The sequence below is a fragment of the Chiloscyllium punctatum genome, chromosome 42, assembly GCF_047496795.1.
Source record: "Chiloscyllium punctatum isolate Juve2018m chromosome 42, sChiPun1.3, whole genome shotgun sequence".
Lineage (NCBI taxonomy): Eukaryota > Metazoa > Chordata > Chondrichthyes > Orectolobiformes > Hemiscylliidae > Chiloscyllium > Chiloscyllium punctatum.
The window spans coordinates 12,490,528-12,512,303 of NC_092780.1; the positions used below are offsets into that span (position 1 = coordinate 12,490,528).

Consider the following 21,776-nt stretch of genomic DNA (forward strand, 5'->3'; position numbering starts at 1 on the left):
CTGGGATGTTCTTTGCGGGATATTTTCCCAACACTGCTTCTGTGACTCTTGTACTCCAATTCTGAAGGTTGGAGTTGTGTAAATGTGCAGTATGTTGTTCCACATAGAAATTGAGTTATCCTCTGTGATCTGGTCGCAATGTCTGGTTGTATCACTGCACTCCCATGGTCTGGACAGTATTACTTCACCCAACATCACAATCCTTCTATCTGGAGAGCACATACACTCTGTATTCCCTACCCTCTTCTATGGTACTTCACATCAAAACGTACCTTATTTTTGTGGATGGCACGGTGGCACAGTGGTTAGCACTGCTGCCTCACAGTGCCAGAGACCTGGGTTCAACTCCTGCCTCAGGTGACTGACTGTGTGGAGTTTGCACGTTCTCTCTGTGTCTGTGTGGTTTTGCTCCGGTTTCCTCCCACAGTCCAAAGATGTGCAGGTCAGGTTAATTGGCCATGCTAAATTGCCTGTAGTGTTAGGTTAGGGGTATGGTTGGGTTGCGATTTGGCGGGTCAGTGTGGACTTGTTGGGCTGAAGGGCCTGTTTCCACACTGTAATCTAATCTAATCTAACCTTTTCCTCTTTGAGAGTTGGTCATTGTGATTATAAAATATCTGCACTCATGCTTACAGCTCACCTTCTAGCAACATCACTCGGCCTGAGTCATCACCCAGGCTCCACCAATCAAGCACTGATTGTTATCTATTGTTATTGTGATCAGTTATCAGACTCACATAATCAATTACTGAGCTATTAAACTATTCACCATAACAAACATTTCATGAAAGATGCTCTGTAAATGTTGATGTTGAATGGTGAGATTGTTGTATTGTAAGACATTTTTATGGGACAGATTGGACAAACTGATTTAATAGGTCACTTTGTGACTGAAAATTTTATTTCCCTTTCATTAATCTTGGTTACTGAGAAACCACAGTAATCCCAATGGCTACTTTCTCAATGCTATTGGTTACTTCATGCAGCCATCCATACCTTGGAGATGTGAGACAATGCAATATATACTTTTGATCCTCCCTTGTTAACTTTCTTCAGTGAAATCGGCTCAACAGACATTAATGTTTCGGTTATGATGCAGAGATCTCCTGAGTAAGTATTTTTAATCAGCTCCCAGGAAGGTCCAATTTTTCTGAAAGTAGAAGAGAATTATAAATGAGTGGGATTTCAGAACATCCTACCTACAAAAAATTCAGTAACCCTGGCACCCAAACCACGGTGTTAGCTATTGAACCAGAGACACGTCTAGCATCAGCCAATGAGGACTGGAGTGAATTTTAATTTGTGATTGCCACACCCATCCTCGGGAGGGAGGATGGTGCAGGCAGGTTCACTTTGAGGCATTTAAGAGGGCATCGAGTGGTTATGCGGTTAGAAATGATGTGCAGGGATATTGGGAAAAGGCCACAGAGGCTCAGTGGTTAGCACTGCAGCCTCACAGCGGCAGGGACCTAGGTTCGATTTCAGCCTCGGGCAACTGTCTGTGTGGAATTTGCACATTCTCCCTGTGTCTGTGTGGGTTTCCTCTGTGTGCTCCGGTTTCCTCCCACAGTCCAAAGATGTGCAGGTCAAGTGGATTGGCCATGCTAAATTGCCCATAGTATTAGGTGCATTAGTCAGAGGGAAATGGGTCTGGGTGGGTTACTCTTCAGAGGGTTAGTGTGGACTTGTTGGGCCTGTTTCCACACAGTACGGAATCTAATCTAATCTAAAACGCAGGTGAGAAACCCACTTTTACTGGTGTAGGACCCAGACAGCAATTCCTAAGGAGAAAGCCAAATCCATACCACTATGTTTTCAAATTATTCTTTCAAGCGATGTGGGCATCACCAGCTGGGCAATCTCTAATTGCCCTTGAAGAGGTACCTATCTAATTAAGAATGCCAGGCCAATAGGAAGTCCTCCTGCCCTGAAACATTGGCAGCCCACCATCATAGGTGCAAACTGCTGAGGTAGTTTGGGGCGGAGGTATAGGTTTGGGAGGGTCAATAGTCACCTTCAAAAGATCATTTCTTGGAGGAGGAATAATTGCAAGGATTTGTGGAAAGAGAGAGAGAGAGAGAGTGTGTGTAAGCAAATGGGCCTTGAAGGAGCCGATATAGATTCGATGGCCCTTTTCTGTTCTGTACTGCTCTCTCTGCTACAATGAAACTTATTTTGCTCTCTACAGACTTTTCAGAAACTTCAAAACAACAGCCTGACATTCACCTTTGAGGGTGTGGTCCCTCCACAGGGTGGCATGTAGACACAGCTCCAGCCATCTTGCAATTACAGCCAAAGGGGTTAATGGGAGGGTTGTGGGCGGAGGGTTAAAATTATGGATAGGGCACTGGCTCTCCAGTCTGATATCGGGAAGCCATGTCCATTCATCAGCTGGAACTGCACTGAAATTAGAAATCACGACAGCTGACTCTTCCATTGGCCTTGATGGGCTAACTAAAGGCTGCTTGTGGGTGCATTAACCAATCAATTCCCTCACCCTGACCCGCCTCTTCAAACATGGCCCCAAAGTGGGACCATGTCATTAAACCAATGGGCAGGCCAACGGCAGCAAAAAACAGTGCTGCCCTGATCCTTCCTCTGCATCTGTTTAAGATTTAAGATCCCCTCAGGTCTGTTCCACTAATTGACCTTTTGGAGTCATGGCAAAGATTGCCAAACGGTTTTGCTTTCATAAATAAAGAGAAACTGTTTCAAATTGCTGAAAGATGGTCGATCAGAGCTTTTATACCAGATACAAGCGATTGTCTCAGATTTGGAAACACTGCCTGATAGGCTCAATAGTCGCCTTCACCAAATCAATTCTTGAAGGAGAAACAATTGCAAGGATTTGTGGGAAGAGAGAAGGGGAGCGCAACTGAACGGGCCTTAAAGGAGCCAGGATAGATTCAATGGCTGAAATGACCCTTTTAGTGTCCTGCATTGTTCTCTCAGCTACGATGATTAAGAAGGTAATTTATTTTCAGAAGATGCGATGAACCTCAAAATTATTCTTTTAATGACTTTCACCAAAGCTCAATTCAAAACACACAAATCTTGTTTGAATGCAAATTTATAAACTGTTGACATATTCTCTGCTGACAAATGACTAACTCAGTCATGGAGGACTGAATTAGTTTTGCTCTAACCATTACAGAGTTAAAAATCACACAATACCAGATTATAGTCCAACAGATTTATTTGGAAGCACTAGCTTTCGGAGTGGCGCTTCTTCATTAGGTGACTGTGGAGCAGGATCGTAAGCCATAGAATTTACAGCAAAAGATCATAGTGTCACCTGTAACCTGGTGCTGTGACATTTTTAACTTTGTCCACCCCAGTCCAACATTGACAACTCCACATCATGGCTACCAATTACAGGTTGAGGCAGACCTGTTGGACCACCTGGTATTGTCCTGTCCCTCAGTCCCATTTCTCTTAGAGTAACAACTGATCCTTTCTCAAGTGACATTACTAAAATGTGTATATTCGCAATAGTGTACTTTACCGATCTTTGAGGCTTTTGATTAGCTCTGAGACACTGATGTAAAGTTGTTTGACTCCTTGTAGTTGAATGGTGTCACATTTGGCTTTTGAACCTTCAAATTTTCCTGTGACTAAGTCGAGACTGACGTTTGCCTTTCCTTTGATGAACCCATCCACCGTCTCCAAGAAACTGAAGGACATCTCCTTCTGCTGAACTGTATGAAATGAGGTGAAATGCTTATTAACGTGTAATATTTTCTCCACTGGTATATAGTTTTGCATCTGGTTCATTCAGTTACAGCAGCAATTGCTCGGCACAATCGCTTTCCTAATGGTACTGGAGTTGATGGTACTGACTCGCTGTTAGAGATAACAGCACAGTGCAAAGGAGTACACAGCAAAGATAGAGGGAATGGCAAAAACAATAAACACGTAGTTTTGCCAAGCCTTTTGAAAATTCCAAACTAACATGGGGTTATTTCATACTCTGATTGATTATTCCTAAATTTAAGAAAACACTTTTTAGACTCTGTATGTTTAGAGCTCTGAGTTCAATAAAAAGTTGCATGGTACCAAGACTACATTAAGCCAGTGTTTTATGACAACAATGACTCTAGTGCAGCCATGACTGTGGCACCTGGAACACTAACACATAATCATTTGTTCATAGTTAACTAGTTCCAAGCTCCTAACAGACTACATGACAAGAATAAGCAAAATGGGGTAGCAGCAGACTTGTGGCTGTGCGATTTTGTTTGCTAATGACAACAATTTATTGTCATCATTGTTGAGCATATATCAAGTCAAGCTTGCCTGAAGGAGTGTAGCCCAAACATACTCAAGAAGCTTGACACCATCCAGGAAAAAACTTGACTGGCACCACCTCCACAAACATCCACTCCCTCCAACATCAATGCTCTGTAGCAGCAATATGTACTATCTACAAGATGCACTGACGTAATTATGAGATCCTTAGACAATCACTTCTATCCAGAAGGACAAGGATAGCAGATACATGGGACCACCACCACTTACAAGTTCCACTCCAAGGCGCTCACCATTCAGACTTAGAAATAGATCACCACTGGTTCAATGTCGCTGGATCAAACTCCTGGAATTCCCTACCCAAGGGCACTATGGGTGTACTGACAGTGCATAGACTGCAGTTCAAGGAGGGAGCTCACCACTACTTTCTCAAGGGGCAACTAAGGGCAGGTTAGAAACACTGGCAAAATGCAATGTTCACACCCCATGAGTAAATAAAAGAAAAACCTGTTAAGACATAGAAATAAGGGGGAAAATTTTTCAGCTACGTAAAAAGTTCATCCCAAATCATAGACCTGATTTTAACTCAAATGAAAAGCCACTCACTGATGCAGAATTATAATTCGATTCCCCAAGTAGTTTATAATTTATTGTAGTAATGTCTATCTCTCAGGCCCCTTCCACCCTCCACCCTACATTCCTGATGACAGGCTTATTCCCGAAACGTTGGATGTTGCCTGACCTGCTGTGCTTTTCCAGCACGGCAGTTTTTGACTCTGATGTGCAGTCCTCACTTTCTCCTCGTAGACCTGCCAAGAGGTTGGCCAGTCTAAAATGTACAGGCATCAGTGCTTCCTTGTGGCCTATTTGGGGCTCAACGCTTCAACTGAAATGAGACCCCAAGCCTAATTTGGCTTCGGGGCCAGAATGGTACTCAACAGTTACCAATTATTTTGTGTGCCTGCTGTATTCTCCCTCAAGGATTTTCAACCAGATTCAGATTTTCTGAAATCATTATGGTTGAACATAAACCCTCTGACAAAAAGAGAGAATTACTGGTCACTTCCCAGCTCAGGAGCAAAACTGTGACCTGAGGCCTAGAGGGAATCTCCTTTAGATCCCAACTCTTTTTCACTCCCCTCCCATGGCTCTGATTCATTCTTTTCTATAGCAACACATCTCTAAGAAATTGTACAGTGAGATTGAAGAATTAGATCACAAATTCATTTTAGGATAGACTGTTTAAAATTTTCTTCCATAATTCTGACAAAGGTTTCTGCAGCTACTGACAATAATAAAGCACACAATGAATGCTCCCCAAATCGAACTACCACATATTGGGCTTCTGAAGGACATGTATGAAACCCCAGGCCAGTCTGTGTTGAGTTACATGGTCTCAGTGAGGCATTATTTAGGGAATTTCTATTAATCCAAATACCAAAGAAGGAAAATTCAATTCAACTCAAAATTGCCCTCCGGATCTTAATCAAAAACAACTATTGGATGTCAGATGCACATATTCAGCCGTGATGCCTAACAGAGGAAGGACTGGTATTCATGAAACCATTTCACAATTTCAGAACATCCCAGGATGGTCTGCATCGATTGACGTGGAGTCATTGTCGTTTCGTAAAGAATTTATGTGCAGTAAGTAATGTGGAAATGATCAGATAATCTGTTTTCCATTGATATTGATTGTGGGATATTGTCCGGGATACCTAGGTGATCTCCATTGCTTTTCATCGATGTAGTGCAATGGATCTTTCACTCCCAGCTGAGCGAGTAACCAGACAGGCCTCAGTTAAAATGTGAGGGCTACTGACTCCATAGCATTTCCTCAGTGTTGCACTGAAGCGTCACCATAGATTATACACCCAGATAGAGCTTTAACCCATAAATGTCCAACTCACAATCTGGTACACATGTGAAGGCTGCCCATTTGGGTGAGCTACCAGAGAGACTGGCTAAACAGCAAACCAACAAAAGTGTCAAAGTTTCCAGGAAAGGAGATAAAAATTCTTGGGGATGTAAAAGGACTGAGCAGAACACACAAACAATTCCAACTCTTTGCTATCATAAAGAGCCTGACAATATTATTCAATGAACACACACACATAGGCAGGACATAACTCACCTGATATCAAGTTGTCTTCATCATTCCCCAGTACATGTTTCAGTGTGAAATCAGTGGGGCAATATTTTGGTTTTCTCCAGAATGGACCGTTTGTTTTCCTGTTAACCAGGCACAGAGGCTTAAACCTGTCTGAGTCATAAGCACTGGTGGCTGGGATCAGTTCACCTCCAGAATCGATTTGCTGAACAAGGTGCCTTACTGCTTTTCTAAACATCCTAAAATGAGAGAAAATGCACGTTGAGTGAGATCACATCAGATGGTATGGAGTGGCAGAGTCTCTAATCCAGTGGCTACATTGAGATAACTTCTCTATCCATACTGGTCATTTCCAGTGGGAGACTGGGAATTCAGTGGCATGGAAGATTAGTGAAGCAGGAATCCATATGTTCAACAATTTGCATTCAGATCACACCTTTAATGCAGGCAGTTCATAGCAGCATCATCAGACAAAAGTTGACATCACGCCAAAGACAGATGACCAAAAGATTTTGTCAAAGAGGCAAGGTCTGAAAGGAGGAAGGAGGTACAAAGAGATTTAGAGAGAACATTTTACGGATCAGTGAATGATTCAAGAAATAGTGGACGGGCAAAGGACCCAGTTCTGATTGTTGCAGGGCTCAGAGAGCTGAAGGAGGTTACAGGGATACAGAGGGACAGCATTCATGGAGGGAGCTGAACAGGGCAGTGAGTATTTCAGCATCGAGATGTTTATAAATTGGTTGCTAGTGTTAATGAGTGCTACCCACCTTACTCGTTTAAATCCTCCCGAGCTGCTCTAGCAAATCTCCCTGCCAGTATATTAGTCCCTTTCCAATTTAGGTGCAATCCGTCCTTCTTGTACAGGTCACTTCTACCCCAAAATAGATTCCAATCATCCAAAAATGTGAATCCTTCCCCCATACACCAGCTCCTCAGCCGTGCATTCATCTGCTCTATTCTCCTACTCCTGCCCTCACTAGCTCATAGCACCAGGAGTAATCCAGAGGTGACATCTTGAAAAATGTCCGTATTACAAAGGTGGAAGTGCTGGATGTCTTGAAATGAATAAAAGTGGAGAAATCCCCAGGACCTGATCAGATGTACCCTAGAGCTCTATGGGATGCTAAGGAAGTGATTGCTGGGCCTCTTGCTGAGATATTTGTATCATCGATAGTCACAGGTGAGGTGGCAGAAGACTGGAGGTTTGCTAACGTGATGCCACTGTTTAAGAAGGGTGGTAAGGACAAGCCAGGGAACTATAGACCAGTGAGCCTGACATCGGTGGTGGGCAAGTTATTGGAGGGAATCCTGAAGGACAGGATGTGCATGCATTTGGAAAGGCAAGGACTGATTAGGAATCGTCAGCATGGCTTTGTGCATGGGAAATCATGTCTCACAAACTTGATTGAGTTTTTTGAAGAAGTAACAAAGAGGATTGATGAGGGCAGAGTGGTGGACGTGATCTATATGGACTTCATTAAGGCATTCGACAAGGTTCCCCAAGGGAGACTGGTTAGCAAGGATAAATCTCATGGAATACAGGGAGAACTAGCCATTTGGATACAGAATTAGCTCAAAGGTAGAAGACAGAGGGTGGTGGTGGAGGGTTGTTTTTCAGACTGGAGGCCCGTGACCAGTGGAGTGCCACAAGGATCGGTGCTGGGTCCACTACTTTTAATTATTTATATAAATTATTTGAATGTGAGCATAAGAGGTATAGTTAGTAAGTTTGTAGATGACACCAAAATTGGAGGTGTAGTGGACAGCGGAGGAGGTTACCTCAGACTACAACGGGATCTTGATCAGATGGGCCAATGGGCTGAGAAGTGGCAGATGGAGTTTAATTTAGATAAATACGAGATGCTGCATTTTGGGATAGCAGGACTTATACACTTAATGGTAAGGTCCTAAGGAGTGTTGCTGAACAAAGAGACTTTGGAGTGTAGATTCATAGCTCCTTGAAAGTGGAGTCGCAGGTATATAGGGTAGTGAAGAAGGTGTTTGGTATGCTTTCCTTTATTGGTCAGAGTATTGAGTACAGGAGTTGAGAGGTCATGTTGAGGCTGTACAGGACATTGGTTAGGCCACTTTTGGAATATTGTGTGCAGTTCTGGTCTCCTTCCTATCAGAAAGATGTTGAAAAACTTGAAAGGGTTCAGCAAAGATTTACAAGGATGTTGCCAGGGTTGGAGGTTTTGAGCTATAGGGAGAGGTTGAATAGACTGGGGCTGTTTTCCTTGGAGCGTTGAAGGCTGAGGGATGACCTCATAGAGTTTTATAAAATCATGAGGGGCATGGATAAGGTAAATAGACAAAGTGTTTTCCCTGAGGTGGGGGAGTCCAGAACTAGAGGGCATAGGTTTAGGGTGAGAGGGGAAAGATATCAAAGATACCTAAGGGGCAACTTTTTCATGCAGAGAGTGGTACGTGTATGGAATGAGCTGCCAGAGGAAGTGGTGGTGGCTAGTACAATTGTAACATTTAAAAGGCATCTGGATGGGTATATGAATAGGAAGGGTTTGGAGGGGGATATGGGCTGGGTGCTGGCAGGTAGGACTAGACTGGGTTGGGATATCTGGTCGGCATGGACGAGTTGGACTGAAGGGTCTGTTTCCCTGCTGTACATCTCTATGACTCTATGACTCTAAAACATACAGTTAAAGTGTTAAAAAAAACAAGAATCTGGTATATTATGCTACTCCAGAGTTTCTCAATGCAGTTATGACTCACTAACACAAAGCACCCTCAGGCTAGCATTGTGTTAATGTAATGTTATTATTATTCACCAAAGTTAAATGATAGCCCTTGCTGCTATGTTCTCAAATAACACAGTTTCTGAAACAGTCATCACAGTGTCTAGCTTACTCACTAACATAGAAAGCTGCATCAATGGTTCTGTTCCTGATATTCTGAGTAAAGGGATTATTAATACAACATATGGAGTTATTTCACATTCATGCACTTGTTACCCACATTCTGTGTGTTCAATCACTCAAACTGGGATTTTAATGTTCAATGGACATGGGTCAAAGTGGGTGTCATAGCATAGCACCATCCATGTTGTAAGTCAACAGGAATGAAATTCAGGGCAGCTGCTGCCCTTTGGTTACTGTGCAACGTGTAACATTGAGGTAAATGGCCAGAGACATAGAGCCAGAGAGATCTACAGAGTCTGCTCCATGGAAAAAATGTCTTTCAGCCCATCACATTCACACAGCCCAAAAACAGCCACCCAAATATTCTCATCCCATTTACCAGCACTTGGCCCAAAGCCTTGTATCACAAATGAACATTTAAATACTTCTTCAGTGCTATGACAGCTTCTACCTCTACCACCCTTACAGACTATAGTGCGTTCCAGATTCCCACCAGCCTCTTTTCCTCACATCCTATTAAGCTTCCTGTTCCTTGCCATAAATTTCTGCCCCCGGTCATTGATCCCTCCATCAAGGGGAAACATTTCTCCCTGTCTATCTGTGCCTCTCATAATTTTATACATCTCAGCCTATGTCCCCTTTCAATCTCCTCTGCTTTATGGAAAACAACCCACTCTATCGAATCTCTCTTCAGAACTGAAACTCTCCGGCCCAGGTAATATCCTCTGCAACCTCTCCAGTGCAATCACATCTCTTCTGTTATGTGGATTCCAGAACTGCACACAATCCTTTATCTGTGGCCTTACCAATGTTTTATACAGTTCCAGTAGAACCTCTCTACTCTATGTTTTGATTAATACAGATAAGTATACCATATACCTTATTAACCACTTTATCCACCTGTTCTGATATTTGAAGAGACTGGTGGACATGTACACCAATTTTATTAGTCACTGATCAGCCTATCTAACCAGCCAACTACATCCTTCTGTAATCGAAGGCTATCCTACTCATATTTACCACCTAACCAATTTTTGTATCATCAACGAATTTGCTTTTTTAATTCATTCATAAGATGTTGACATTGCTGGCTAGGCCAGCATTTATTGCCTATCTCTAATTGCCCAGAAGGCAGGTTAAAGTCAACCATATGCTATGACTCTGGAGACATTTGTAAGCCACACCAGGTAAGGTCTACAAATTTTCTTCCTTAAGGAACATAAGCTAACCAATGGTTTTTTTTTCTGACAGCAGACAATGGTTTCATGGTTACCATTAGATTTTAATTCCATATTTTTATTGAATTCAAGTTTCTCCATCTGCCATGGTGAGATTCAAACCCACAACTCCATGGCATTAACTGGGTCTCTGGATTAATAGTCCATCAATAATACCCACTATGTAGGTAAAGTTAAAAATCACACCACACCATGTTATAGTCCAACAGATTTATTTGGAAGTACTAGCTTTCAGAGTGCTGCTCCTTCATCAGTTTCCTGAAAGCTAGTGTTCAGGATTCTCCCAGGATTCCTTGAGAATGGAGGGAATGTGTGAGCAGCACTTTATTCTTCCTCATTCAGATTAAAATTGTCCCTTCAAAACTGAAAATACAGCTCCATCTCTCTCTGTCTCTCTCTCTTTCCTTCTCTCCAGCTGCTTGGATTTATACCACAGACAAATGGCTGTAGATATTGGAGGCCAATTAGCTCAGCGTCAGGACATCGCTGCGGAACATCCTCAGGGCAGTGTCTCAGGCCCATCAATCTTCAGCTGCTTCATAATTAACCTCAGCCATAAGGTTAGAAGTGGGAACATCCACTGATGAGTGCACAGTGGTATGCTCGCGTCACAACTCCTCAGACATTGAAGCAGTCTGCCCAAGTGTGTAGTGAGACTTGGGCAATATCTAGGCTTAGGCCAATAAGTGACATTCCTGCCAAACAAGTTCCAAGAAATAATCGCCTCCTGTGAGCGAGAACACAACGATTCCACTTGATACTTGCGTCACTGGATTCATCACCATTAGCCTTCTGGGGACCACCATTGAACAGAAACTGAACTGGACCAGCCACATAAACACAAAAGATGAGAAGCTGGGGATTTTCTAGCAAGTAACTTACCTCCTGACTTCCTAAATCCTGCCCACTATCTAAAAGATAGAAGGCAAGAGTCTAATGGAATAGCCTCTCCTTGGCTGGTTGAGTTCAAGGTAAAACACTCAAGCAACTCAGCACTATCCAAGACCATTGCTGCAGGATATAACATCAATAATGTTCCCCGCAGTGGCTTGCTACAGCTGCTTTGATAACAGTTATCAACACATAACTGCATAACCCGGACTTGGAAATCTATTCCTGCTGAGTCAAAACCATGGAACCCACCTCCTGCCAACAGTGTGGGTGTACCCACACCACATTGAATGCTGTGGTTAGAGATGATAGCTCACTACCATCTTCTCCTTCTCAAAGGTAATTAGGAATGGGTAACAAATACTGTCCTGGCCAACAACTCTCACATCACGTGAATGGTCATGAATAAAACAGGGTCTGTCCTCTTCCATTCACTCGTTCTCTCTTGCTTTTCTTATTCTTTCCGTCTTTTCCTCCTTTCACAATTTTCTCTAATCTCTCTTCCCAGCTCTTCTCAAACACTTGGTCCTCACAGGTCTATTTTGTCCCTCCTTTCTCTTATTCCACTGTGTTCTAACTCTTTCTCGGCGCCCTCATCTTCTCCCTCTCTACCCAATTTCTTCTCTGTCCCGCTCTTCCTGTTTCCCTGCCATCTTCCTCCCAGTAACAATGGTGTTCTGTACGCAGCTCTTTGCCAGTCTTCCCTCTCTTCCCGCCCTCCCCCCCCCCCCCATCTACTCCCCCTTTCTCTCTCACACACACCTCCTTTCTCCCCACCCTTCTCTACTCTCTTCCCCCTTACCCTCCTACTCATCACTCCCCCAGCCGGCTCTCTCTCACACAAGTGCCTGCGAATGTAATGCTTTAGTTCAGAACAAGTACAGATTCGCAGTAATGGGGAGACTCACTCAGACACACGACAGCTCTCTATCTCTCCCCAAAAGCACGACAGTGATATCCGATAGACTTGTGTTGCTTACTTCGCTTCTGTCCTTCAGTCCGGGGCGACGCTGACATAATTTGTGCTGATCTTGACTTTTAAACTACCATCGCAGACACTGTGGAATTTCCAATGAGATTGCAGCGAACACCCTTCGTCAAGAAACATTTCACAATCTTTAGTCAGAGTGGGGGTGGTGAGGAAGATAGTCATTGTGTAATTTCCATGATGATGATATCCTTACCACGTCTCTTGATATACACAATTAAATTCTGCATGCGTGAGATTTTGGACAGGTTTTGTAAACTATACGTTTCGGGTAAACAGCATCTCCGTCGGCAAGAAGAAAGATAATTTCCTCATACAGAAGAGTCTTGGTTTCTGAACATTCAATAACAGTATTTTAGTGAGATTCCATTGATATGATACACTTCCCTTTGTGTAAGAACAGTTTAATTATACAAATGAAATGGCATTTAGGGGTAAGCGTAATTATTCCTTAAAAGAGAGAGTTTTGAACAATTATGTTTTCTCCCCATTGGTAGTTACGCCATCAACCTCTACAATTCTGGAAGACTTGGGGAAATGGTGGTCTAACTGTAAAATCACACTGTGGAGGTGTTGGTGTTGAACTGGGGAGGACAAAGTTAACAATCAGGCAACACCAGGTTATAATCCAACAAGTTTATTTGGAGGTACTAGGTTTCACAGTGTTGCTCCTTCATCAGGTAACTAGTGGGGCAGGATCATAAGGCACAGAATTTATAGTGAAAGATCATAGCATCATGCAATTAAAACAATACATTGAACAAACCAAGATTGCTGTTAAATCTTTCACCCTTTTAGAATGAGTTACAGGTTTCAGTTCATTAATATGCAAATTCCAGAACTTCTTATAAGTCACATTATCAAAATAACAAGGTTTTATAAAAAAAGGTGACATCTCAGCTCAGACAATGCATTAAAGGTGTGAGGTTAGAGCTTGTCTGTATCCCAATCTTGAGTCAGACAGGTTCTATTTCCAAAGCAGGAATTTATAAAATGTTGTGTGGACTGATTGCCTGCATTGACTGGCTACTGATTGTGTGCGTTTTGAACAAAAATAGAATGTATCTGCAAATACAATTCTGCAAATGCAAATTCACCCCATAGACTTATATGTGTGTGCGTGTGTGTGCGCGCGCGCATGTGAAGGAGAGAAAGTGCGTGAGCATGTTTGTGTCTGTGTGTGTATGTGAGTGCGCATGAGAGAATGTGTGTTTGCGTGTGTACGTGCTTGGTAGAGAGTGTGCGTGAGTGCGATTGTAAAATCACAAGTTTAGCAATTCCGAAGGATAAGTTAATCACCTCAGGACATGGATTTTAATACAAACATGTGGCTTGAGTAATTTACATTTGGTTAATACCTTTAGAATATAAAACTCGCGACAGTAATAATGACTACAACTGATTGTTGTGAAAATCCATCTGGCTCACTAATATCCTTTAGGGAAGGAAATCTACCATCCTTACCCGATCTGGCCTGCTTGTGGCTCCAGATCCATAGCAACATGATTGACTCTTAGATGCCCTTTGAAATGATCTCTGAAACCTGACTAATTCAAGAATGATTAGGTGTGGGCAACAAATGCTGAGCTTTCCAGAAACATCCAGATCCCATGGAAGAATAAAGAAATGTAATTATATTACACTTCTTCCCCTCTTAATTAAAATCATTGACAAAGCTTTTGGTCATCTGCCCTGCATGACCCCTTGTTGCTCTTTATGATGCTTCTGTGATGTGATGTGGGATGTTTCATTATGTTATGTGCACTACTTAAATCTAAGTTGTTGTTGCTATTGTCTACCAAGTTGTATAGAACCCTACATGTGATAGTTTAGTGGATACTTACATTTCTGCATTTGGAGGTTTAGAGTGGGTAAAGCACGTTAACTCTGTTTTTGATTGACAGACAGTGTGACATTTTCCGAGGACCACAACATTGCATATGGTCTTAATTATTTGCATATATCTAGACATTCTACCGATCTTGGCTTGACAGGGTAAATGTTGAGAGGATGCTTCCCCTTGTGGGGGTATCTAGCACTAGGGGGCACTGTTTAAAGATCAGAGACTTCCATTGAAAACAGAGATGATGAGGAATTTATTCGCTCAAAGAGCAGTTTGTATTTGGAGTTCTCTTCCACAGAGAGCAATACAGGTTGGGTCATTGCGTATATTCAAGGCTGGATTAGACAGGGTTTTGGGCAGGGGGACAACAGGAGAATGGAGTTAAGGTGACAATCGGATTAGCCCTCGCTGGCAGACCAGGCTCAATTGGTCAAACAGCCTACTCCAATTCTTATGATAGTTGATATTTTAACATGTTAGCCATTTTGACATTTCATAATAATTTTATATTTTATAGATTTCCATAATAATTTGCAGACATATCAAGCAAAACCATTGACAGATAAGATCAAGTGGACGTGATAAAAATAGGTAGAAAAATGACAAGACGCACCACTAACTCAGCATTAACTATGAGCTGGGGAGGGTGATGGGCACACAGACGATGGGCTCAGTAACCAGCCTGTAACCTGACAGTTCCACTTCCTGTTACATTTCAGTGATAGGGCCGTGTCTTTTGGGTACATTTTGCAGGAGCCCCATCTGTATCCTGAATGGGGCACAGAGTGTCGTTGGGTTTCCTGCTTCTGAGTTTTTAATGCCATAATGCGTAAGAGTATATGTAGGCTAATAGGCCCTGTTCAGGATACAGATGGGGCTGTATCAGCCCATTTAGTCTACTCTACCATTCAAGGAGATTGAGTCTGATCTGAAAATCATCAGCTTCAATTTCCTGCCTTTTCCCAGTAACCACATATTTAATGACCCCGCCTCGGTGACCCTCTGTGGTAAAGGGTTCCAGAGATTGACGATCCACTGAGAGAAGAAATTCCTCCTCATCTCTGTCTTAAAAGTGCAATGCCTTATCCTGTGATTATGCCGTCTGGTCCTGGACTTGCACACAAGGGAAAAAATAATTCTACATCTACCCTGTCAAATCCCTAAGAATCTTGCATGTTTCAATAAGGTCATCTCTCATTCTTCTGTATTCCAATGAGTACAGGCCCAATCTACTCAACCTCTCCTTAAAAGACAGTCCCTCTATATCTGCCATAAGCCTGGTGAACTTTCTCTGGACTGCTTCTACTGCCAGTATACCTTTCCTTAGATTAAGGAATTCAAATGGTTCACAGTATCCCAGCTGTGGTATGTTAGTGCCTTGTGCAGTTTTAGCAAAACCTCCCTCCTTTTATACACCATCCCTTTTGAAATAGAGGCAAACATTATTTTTGCCCTGGTGCCTGCTGAACTTGGATGCTTTTTGTGATTCATGGATAAGGGCTCCTAATTCCCTCTGTACTGTAGTTTTTTGCAGTCTTTTCCCATTTAAATAATATTCAACTCCTATTTTCTTACTGCCAAAGTGTATAATCTCACATTTTCCCACATTATATTCCGAGTTTTTGCCCACTCTCTTGTCTCTATCCCTCTACAGACTCTTTGTGGCATCCTCACCATTTGCCTTACTGCTATTTTTGTGTCATATGCAATCTTGGCATTTACTTTCCTCATCTAAGTCATTAATGTATTGTAAATAATTGTGGCCCAGCACTGATCCTTGTGTCACACCACTAGGTACAAACTGAAATCCTAAAAATGCCTCACTTATCCCAATTCTGTCTTTTATTAGTTAGTCAATCCTGTATCAACGATAACAACTGACTTCCAACGCTATGGACTTTTATTTTATTAAGTAAACTAAAATGTGGTACCTTATCAAACACCTTCTGAAAATCCAAATATATTACAACCATTGCTTCCTCTTTACTTAGCCTGTTAGTTACCTCCTCAAAGAATTTTTACACCCTCCCTGATCTCCCAGCTTCTAAAAGGTGTAAGGGTTAGAATCAAAGCCATTGAGAATGCAATCGACTGACAATAAAAATCTGCCTCATCCCTCTTCTTTATTTTACAGAATTGCAAAATGGTGTGAAATATAATGCCATTGACCCTGAATAGAATACACAGATTCAACCACCGGATACTGCACAATATCTGTCAACAAACCACATACATTTCAAGTCTCATCATGTGTCGCATGATTGCAACACAACCATTTTGCACCAAGTACCAAAATAAGGAGGACTTGCCAGTTGTTGAGATCTCAGAATTCGGAATAGATCACAACAACTTTCCCACTAGAGATCGCTTGCCGGACGCCCCTCATTTCACCTCTGGCATTTCAAGACCTCATCAAATGAATAGTGAAAGAGAGCTCATTATAAGCATTTCCCATCAGACAAAAGTAGCAGTGAAATCATTATTTCCACCAACAAATCAATGCCTGCCAAAACAATTCTCAGCAAGTATTAAGATAATGAGCAACAAAGAGGAATGATATTCAAACGAGGCCTAGAGATATAAGATGCTGAACAAAAGCCTTCAAACAAGCTTCAAAGAGGAGATTTGTGCAGTATGGATTGTCACAGTGCCAACCAGACTTAGAAATACATTTTAAAGTCATTAAATACCAGCTAATTGGTTCATTTACTCTGTAATATTGATATAGAACATAGGACGTTGCAGTGAAGTACAGGCCCTTCGGCCCTCAATGTTGCTCCAACCTGTGGAACCAATCTGAAGCCCCATCTAACCTACACTATTCTGTTTTCATCCATGTGTCCATCCAATGAGCATGTAAATGCCCTTAAAGTTGGTGAGGTAAAAACAAGGACTGCAGATGCTGGAAACCAGAATCTAGATTAGAGTGGTGCTGGAAGAGCACAGCAGGTCAGGCAGCATCCGATGAGCAGGGAAATGGATGTTTTGGACAAAATCCCCTTCATCAGGAATAGAGACAGGGTGCCTGCAGAGTGGAGAGATAAATGAGAGGGGGGTGGGAGTGGGGGTGGAGAGAAAGTAGCATAGAATACAATAGGTGAATGGGGGTGGGGATGGAGGTGATAGGTCAGAGAGGAGGTTGGGGGAAGGTAGCAAAAAGTACAATGGGTGAATGGGGGTGGGGATGAAGGTGATAGGTCAGAGAGGAGGGTGGAGTGGATAGGTGGAAGGAAGATAGGCAGGTGGGACAGGTCATGAGGGCAGTGCTGAGCTGGAAGGTTGGAGCTGGGGTGAGGTGGGGGAAGGGGAAATGAGGAAACTGGAGTTCACCAGTTTCCTCATTTGGGGTGAGGTGGGGGAAGTACTTTTGCTACCTTCTCCTAACCCCTTCTCTGACCTATCACCTCCATTCACCTATTGTACTTTCTCCCCAATTCCACCCCCACCCCCTTCTCATTTATTTCTCCACTCTACAGGCACCCTGCCTCTTTTCCCGATGAAGGGCTTTTGCCCGAAATGTTGATTTTCCTGCTCCTCAGATGCTGCCTGACCTGTGCTTTTCCAGCACCACTCTAATCCAGACTTAAAGTTGGTGAGTCTATTACTGTTGCAAGCAGTGCGTTCCATGTCCCTGCTGCTCTCTGAGTAAAGAAACTACCACTGATGTCGGTCCTATATCTCTCACCCCTCAATTTAAAGCTATGTCCCCTCATGCTCGCTATCACCATCTAAGGACAAAGGATTTCACTGTCCACCCTATCTAACCCTCTGATTATCTTTTATGTCTCAATTAAGGCACCTCTCAACCTTCTTCTCTCTAACAAAAACAGCCTCAAGTCCCTCAGTTTTACCTCATAGGACCTTCCCTTCATACCAGACAACATCATAAATATATGATATTTATTTAATTATAAAGTAACACAGCAACGTGTTATAGTCATGCGTGTGAAACTTGCCAACACACTCATGCACAAACCTAAAAGAAATGAGTATAACCTTACAGTATTACCCAACATAAATGTACATTATCCACATACATGCACACACCTGTACAGAGGAAACGGTTACGCAATGATGTTGTACCAGAAGGACACTGGTTTAAAACCCACTATTGCAAATGGCGCTATTTAAGTTCAATTAATTGTAAAATTATTGGAATTAAAATCTAGTCTAAGTGATGGCAACCATGAAACTATCACCAATTGTAAAATTCTTCTGGTTTTATTCTCCTTTAGAAATATCTCACCTTCTGCCTCCCCAAAACCTAGCCACCATCCACAAGGCACAGGTCAGGAGTGGGATGGAATACTTCCCACTTGCCTGGTTGGGTGCAGCTCCATAAACACTCAAGAAGTTTGGCACCATTTAGGACAAAGCAAAACATGTGATTGGTACCATATCTACAAGCATCCAGTCCCTCCCCTGCTGTTCAGTAGTGTACCATCTGCAAGATGCACTGCAGACGTTCACCAAGATCCTTAGACAGCATCTTCCAAAAGCATGACCACTTCCATCTAGAAGGACAAGGGCAGCAGATACATGGGAACACCACCACCTGCAAGTTGACCTCCAAGTCACTCATCGTCCTAACTTGGAAATATATTATGGTTCCTTCACTGTCACTGGGTCTAAATCCTGGAATACCCTCCCTAAGGACATTGTGGGTCAACCCACAATGCACGGACTGCAGCGGTTCAAGAGGCAGCTTACCACCATCTTCTCAAGGGCAACTAGGGATGAGCTATAAATACTGGCCAGTCAGAAATGCCCACAAAAGAATAAAATCAACTTTAATCCTTATCTGATGAGGCAAATCCAGGTCCACAGTAATGTGGTTGACTTTTGGCTGTTCTCAAGGGATGGACAACAAATGTAGGTCTTACCATTAATGCTCACATCCCATGAAGGAATTATTAAAAATGCCAATCCACATTTTACAAATCCCTTGTCCTTCTTAAGCTTCACTGTCTGCCAAACCTCCAAAAATATCACCCTCATTTTTCAACCCATTTGTGCACTTGCTCCAGAACTCCCTTTCCTCTGTCTGTGGCTTGTGTGAACCCCTCTTCTCTTTGACTCACCACTTATTATATGCCTTTATCTGTTTAGATCTGAAAATCTGGAAATTCCTTCTTTAACTTACCTGCCTCTTCCACTTTGCAAACCTTGCCCTTCGTCTAACTCTTGATGACCTGTCACAATACTGCTTTCTTTGACTCAACATTCTTTTTTGTCTGAATTTGTCTCTGTGAAGCATCTTGCTTCATCTTCACATAAAGACACTGTAGAAAAGCAAGTTTCTTTCTTGAACATTGTCACTGATTAAAGTGCAGCGATAATTACAAACAGAGGGAAGTTTTTAGCTTGAATCATGAATAAAAATAATGTGAAACATCTACTGGCTAAGCATTTATAACCTGCCAAATTATTTGTATATCGTTATATTCATCTCAGTTTCTTGCTGGACTAATCTCAGTTGTGATGAGGCAGATAACATAGTTAAAAACCTTCGGATTCATTTACACCCACCTAGTCTTAAAACGCGTAAAGGTGGATAAATCCCTGGAACATGATGAGGTGTACTTTAGAAATCTATGGGGAGCTCGGGAAGTGATTGCTGGGCCTCTTGCTGAGATATTTCTGTCATTAATAGCTACTGGTGAGTTTCGGGAAGACTGAAGGTTGGCTGACGTGATGTCACTATTTAAGAAAGGCGGTAAGGAAAAGCCAGGGAACTATAGACCAGTGAGCCTGACGCTGGTAGTGGGCAAGTTGTTGGAGGGAATGCTGAGGGACAGGATTTACATGTACTTGGAAAGGCAAAGACTGATTAGGGATAACCAAGATGGCTTTGTACACAGGAAGTAGTGTCTCACTAACTTAATTGAGTTTGTTTGAAGAGAATGGATGAAGATGGAGTGGTGGATGTGATCTATATGGACTTCAGTAAGGCCTTCGACAAAGTTCCGCATGGTAGACTTATTAGCAAGGTTAGATCTCATGGAATACAGAGAGAGCTAATCATCTGGATGTAGAATTGGCTCAAAGAAAGAAGACAGAGGGTGATGGTGGAGGGTACTTTTCAGACTGGAGGCCTGTGACCAACGTTGTGCCACAAGGATTGGTGCTGGGTCCACTGCTTTTTGTCATTTATACAAATGATTTAGATGTGAATGTAAGAGATATGGTTCGTAAGTTTGCAGATGATATCAAAATTAGGGGTGCATTGGACAGCGAAGACGGTTACCTCAGAGTACAATGGGACCTTGATCAGATGGGCCAATGAGCCGAGGAATGACAGATGGAGTTTAATTTAGGTAAATGCGAGGTGCTGTTTTTTGGAAAAGCAAATCAGGGCAGGATTTAATCACTTAATGGTAAAGTCCTGGGGAGTGTTACTGAACAAAAAGACCTTCGAGTGCGAAACTCCTAGAGAATAGAGTCCCAGGTAGACAGGATAATGAAGAAGGTGTTTGGTATGCTTGTCATTATTGGTCAGTGCATTGAGTATAGGGGTTGAGATGTCATGTTGTGCCTGTACAAGACATTATTTAGGCCACTTTTTGAATATAGTGTGCAATTCTGGACACCCTGCTATAGGAAGGATGTTGTAAAACTTGAAACGGTTCGAAAAAGATTTACAAGGAAGTTGCCAAGGTTGGAGGGTTTGAGCTACAGGGAGTGGTTGAATAGGCTGGGGCTATTTTCCCTGGAGCATCAGAGGCTGAGAAGTGACCTTATAGAGGTTTATAAAATCATGAGGGGCATGGATAAGGTAAAAAGACAAGGTCTTTTCCTTGGAGTGGGGAGGTCGAAAACGAGAAGTTTAAGGTGAGCAGGGAAAGATTTAAAAATGACCCAAAGGGCAACATTTTCTCACAGAGGGTGGTATATGTATGGAATGTGTTGCCAGAGGAAATGGTGGAGGCTGATACAATTGCAACATTTAAAAGGCATCTGGTTGGGTACATGAATAGGAAGGGTTTAGAGGGAGATGATTTAAATGCTGGCACATTGGTCTAGATTTATTTAGGATCTCTGGTTGGCATGGACAAGTTGGACCGAAGGGTGTATTTCCCTGCTGTACATTTCTATGACTCTGTGACTCCTTGAGCTGACTGCAATCTGAATCTGCATTTTCACACAAAATTGTGTGCCATCTTGGTCAAAATCATGCACAGCCATGAGATAAAATTATCAGTTTAAATTTACTTTTAATACCAAAAGCATAAAATTAGACAAATTGTGAGGGAACAAAAGTGCATAAAGTCTAATTACCGGTGATGGTATAGGTCCTGGTACATAAACATGCATCAGTGGAGTCAAATCTATAAATCCAAGTTTGACTGACACCATGCCAACCTCTACTACATAGATTTCTTCTCTGAAGCCAGATTGATGCACCTGTAAAGACAGTCAGAAGGCAGCACTCCCTTTAAACCAGTGAAATGAAACACATTTTTAATCAGACACCATCTGGGCCTCAGTCCAAGAGAGTTGCTGCATGTGTGTGACTGGTTTTTTTTGTGTGTGCTATCAGTATTATAATGAGCAATGGGCGATGCTAATTAAAGAGTTT

The 21,776-nt window shown here is 42.4% G+C and overlaps 1 protein-coding gene across 3 annotated transcripts in view; it reads right to left on the reverse strand.

Moving 5' to 3' along the window:
• The window catches only part of LOC140465737 (gasdermin-A2-like), a 64,547-nt gene that overhangs the window by 32,066 nt on the left and 10,705 nt on the right, over positions 1-21,776 (reverse strand). Inside the window, exons 1-4 of one of the 3 annotated variants that reach the window (XM_072561412.1) lie at positions 12,347-12,464; positions 6,383-6,597; positions 3,506-3,698; positions 997-1,150 (exon numbers count right to left, since the gene is read on the reverse strand). In XM_072561412.1, coding sequence (XP_072417513.1) covers positions 997-1,150; positions 3,506-3,698; positions 6,383-6,596 — 561 coding nt within the window. In that variant the 5' untranslated portion in view covers position 6,597; positions 12,347-12,464. Of the gene's footprint in view, positions 1-996; positions 1,151-3,505; positions 3,699-6,382; positions 6,598-12,274; positions 12,465-21,776 lie in introns of those variants that run through there. The other 2 variants (XM_072561411.1, XM_072561413.1) reach the window with 2 other exon arrangements.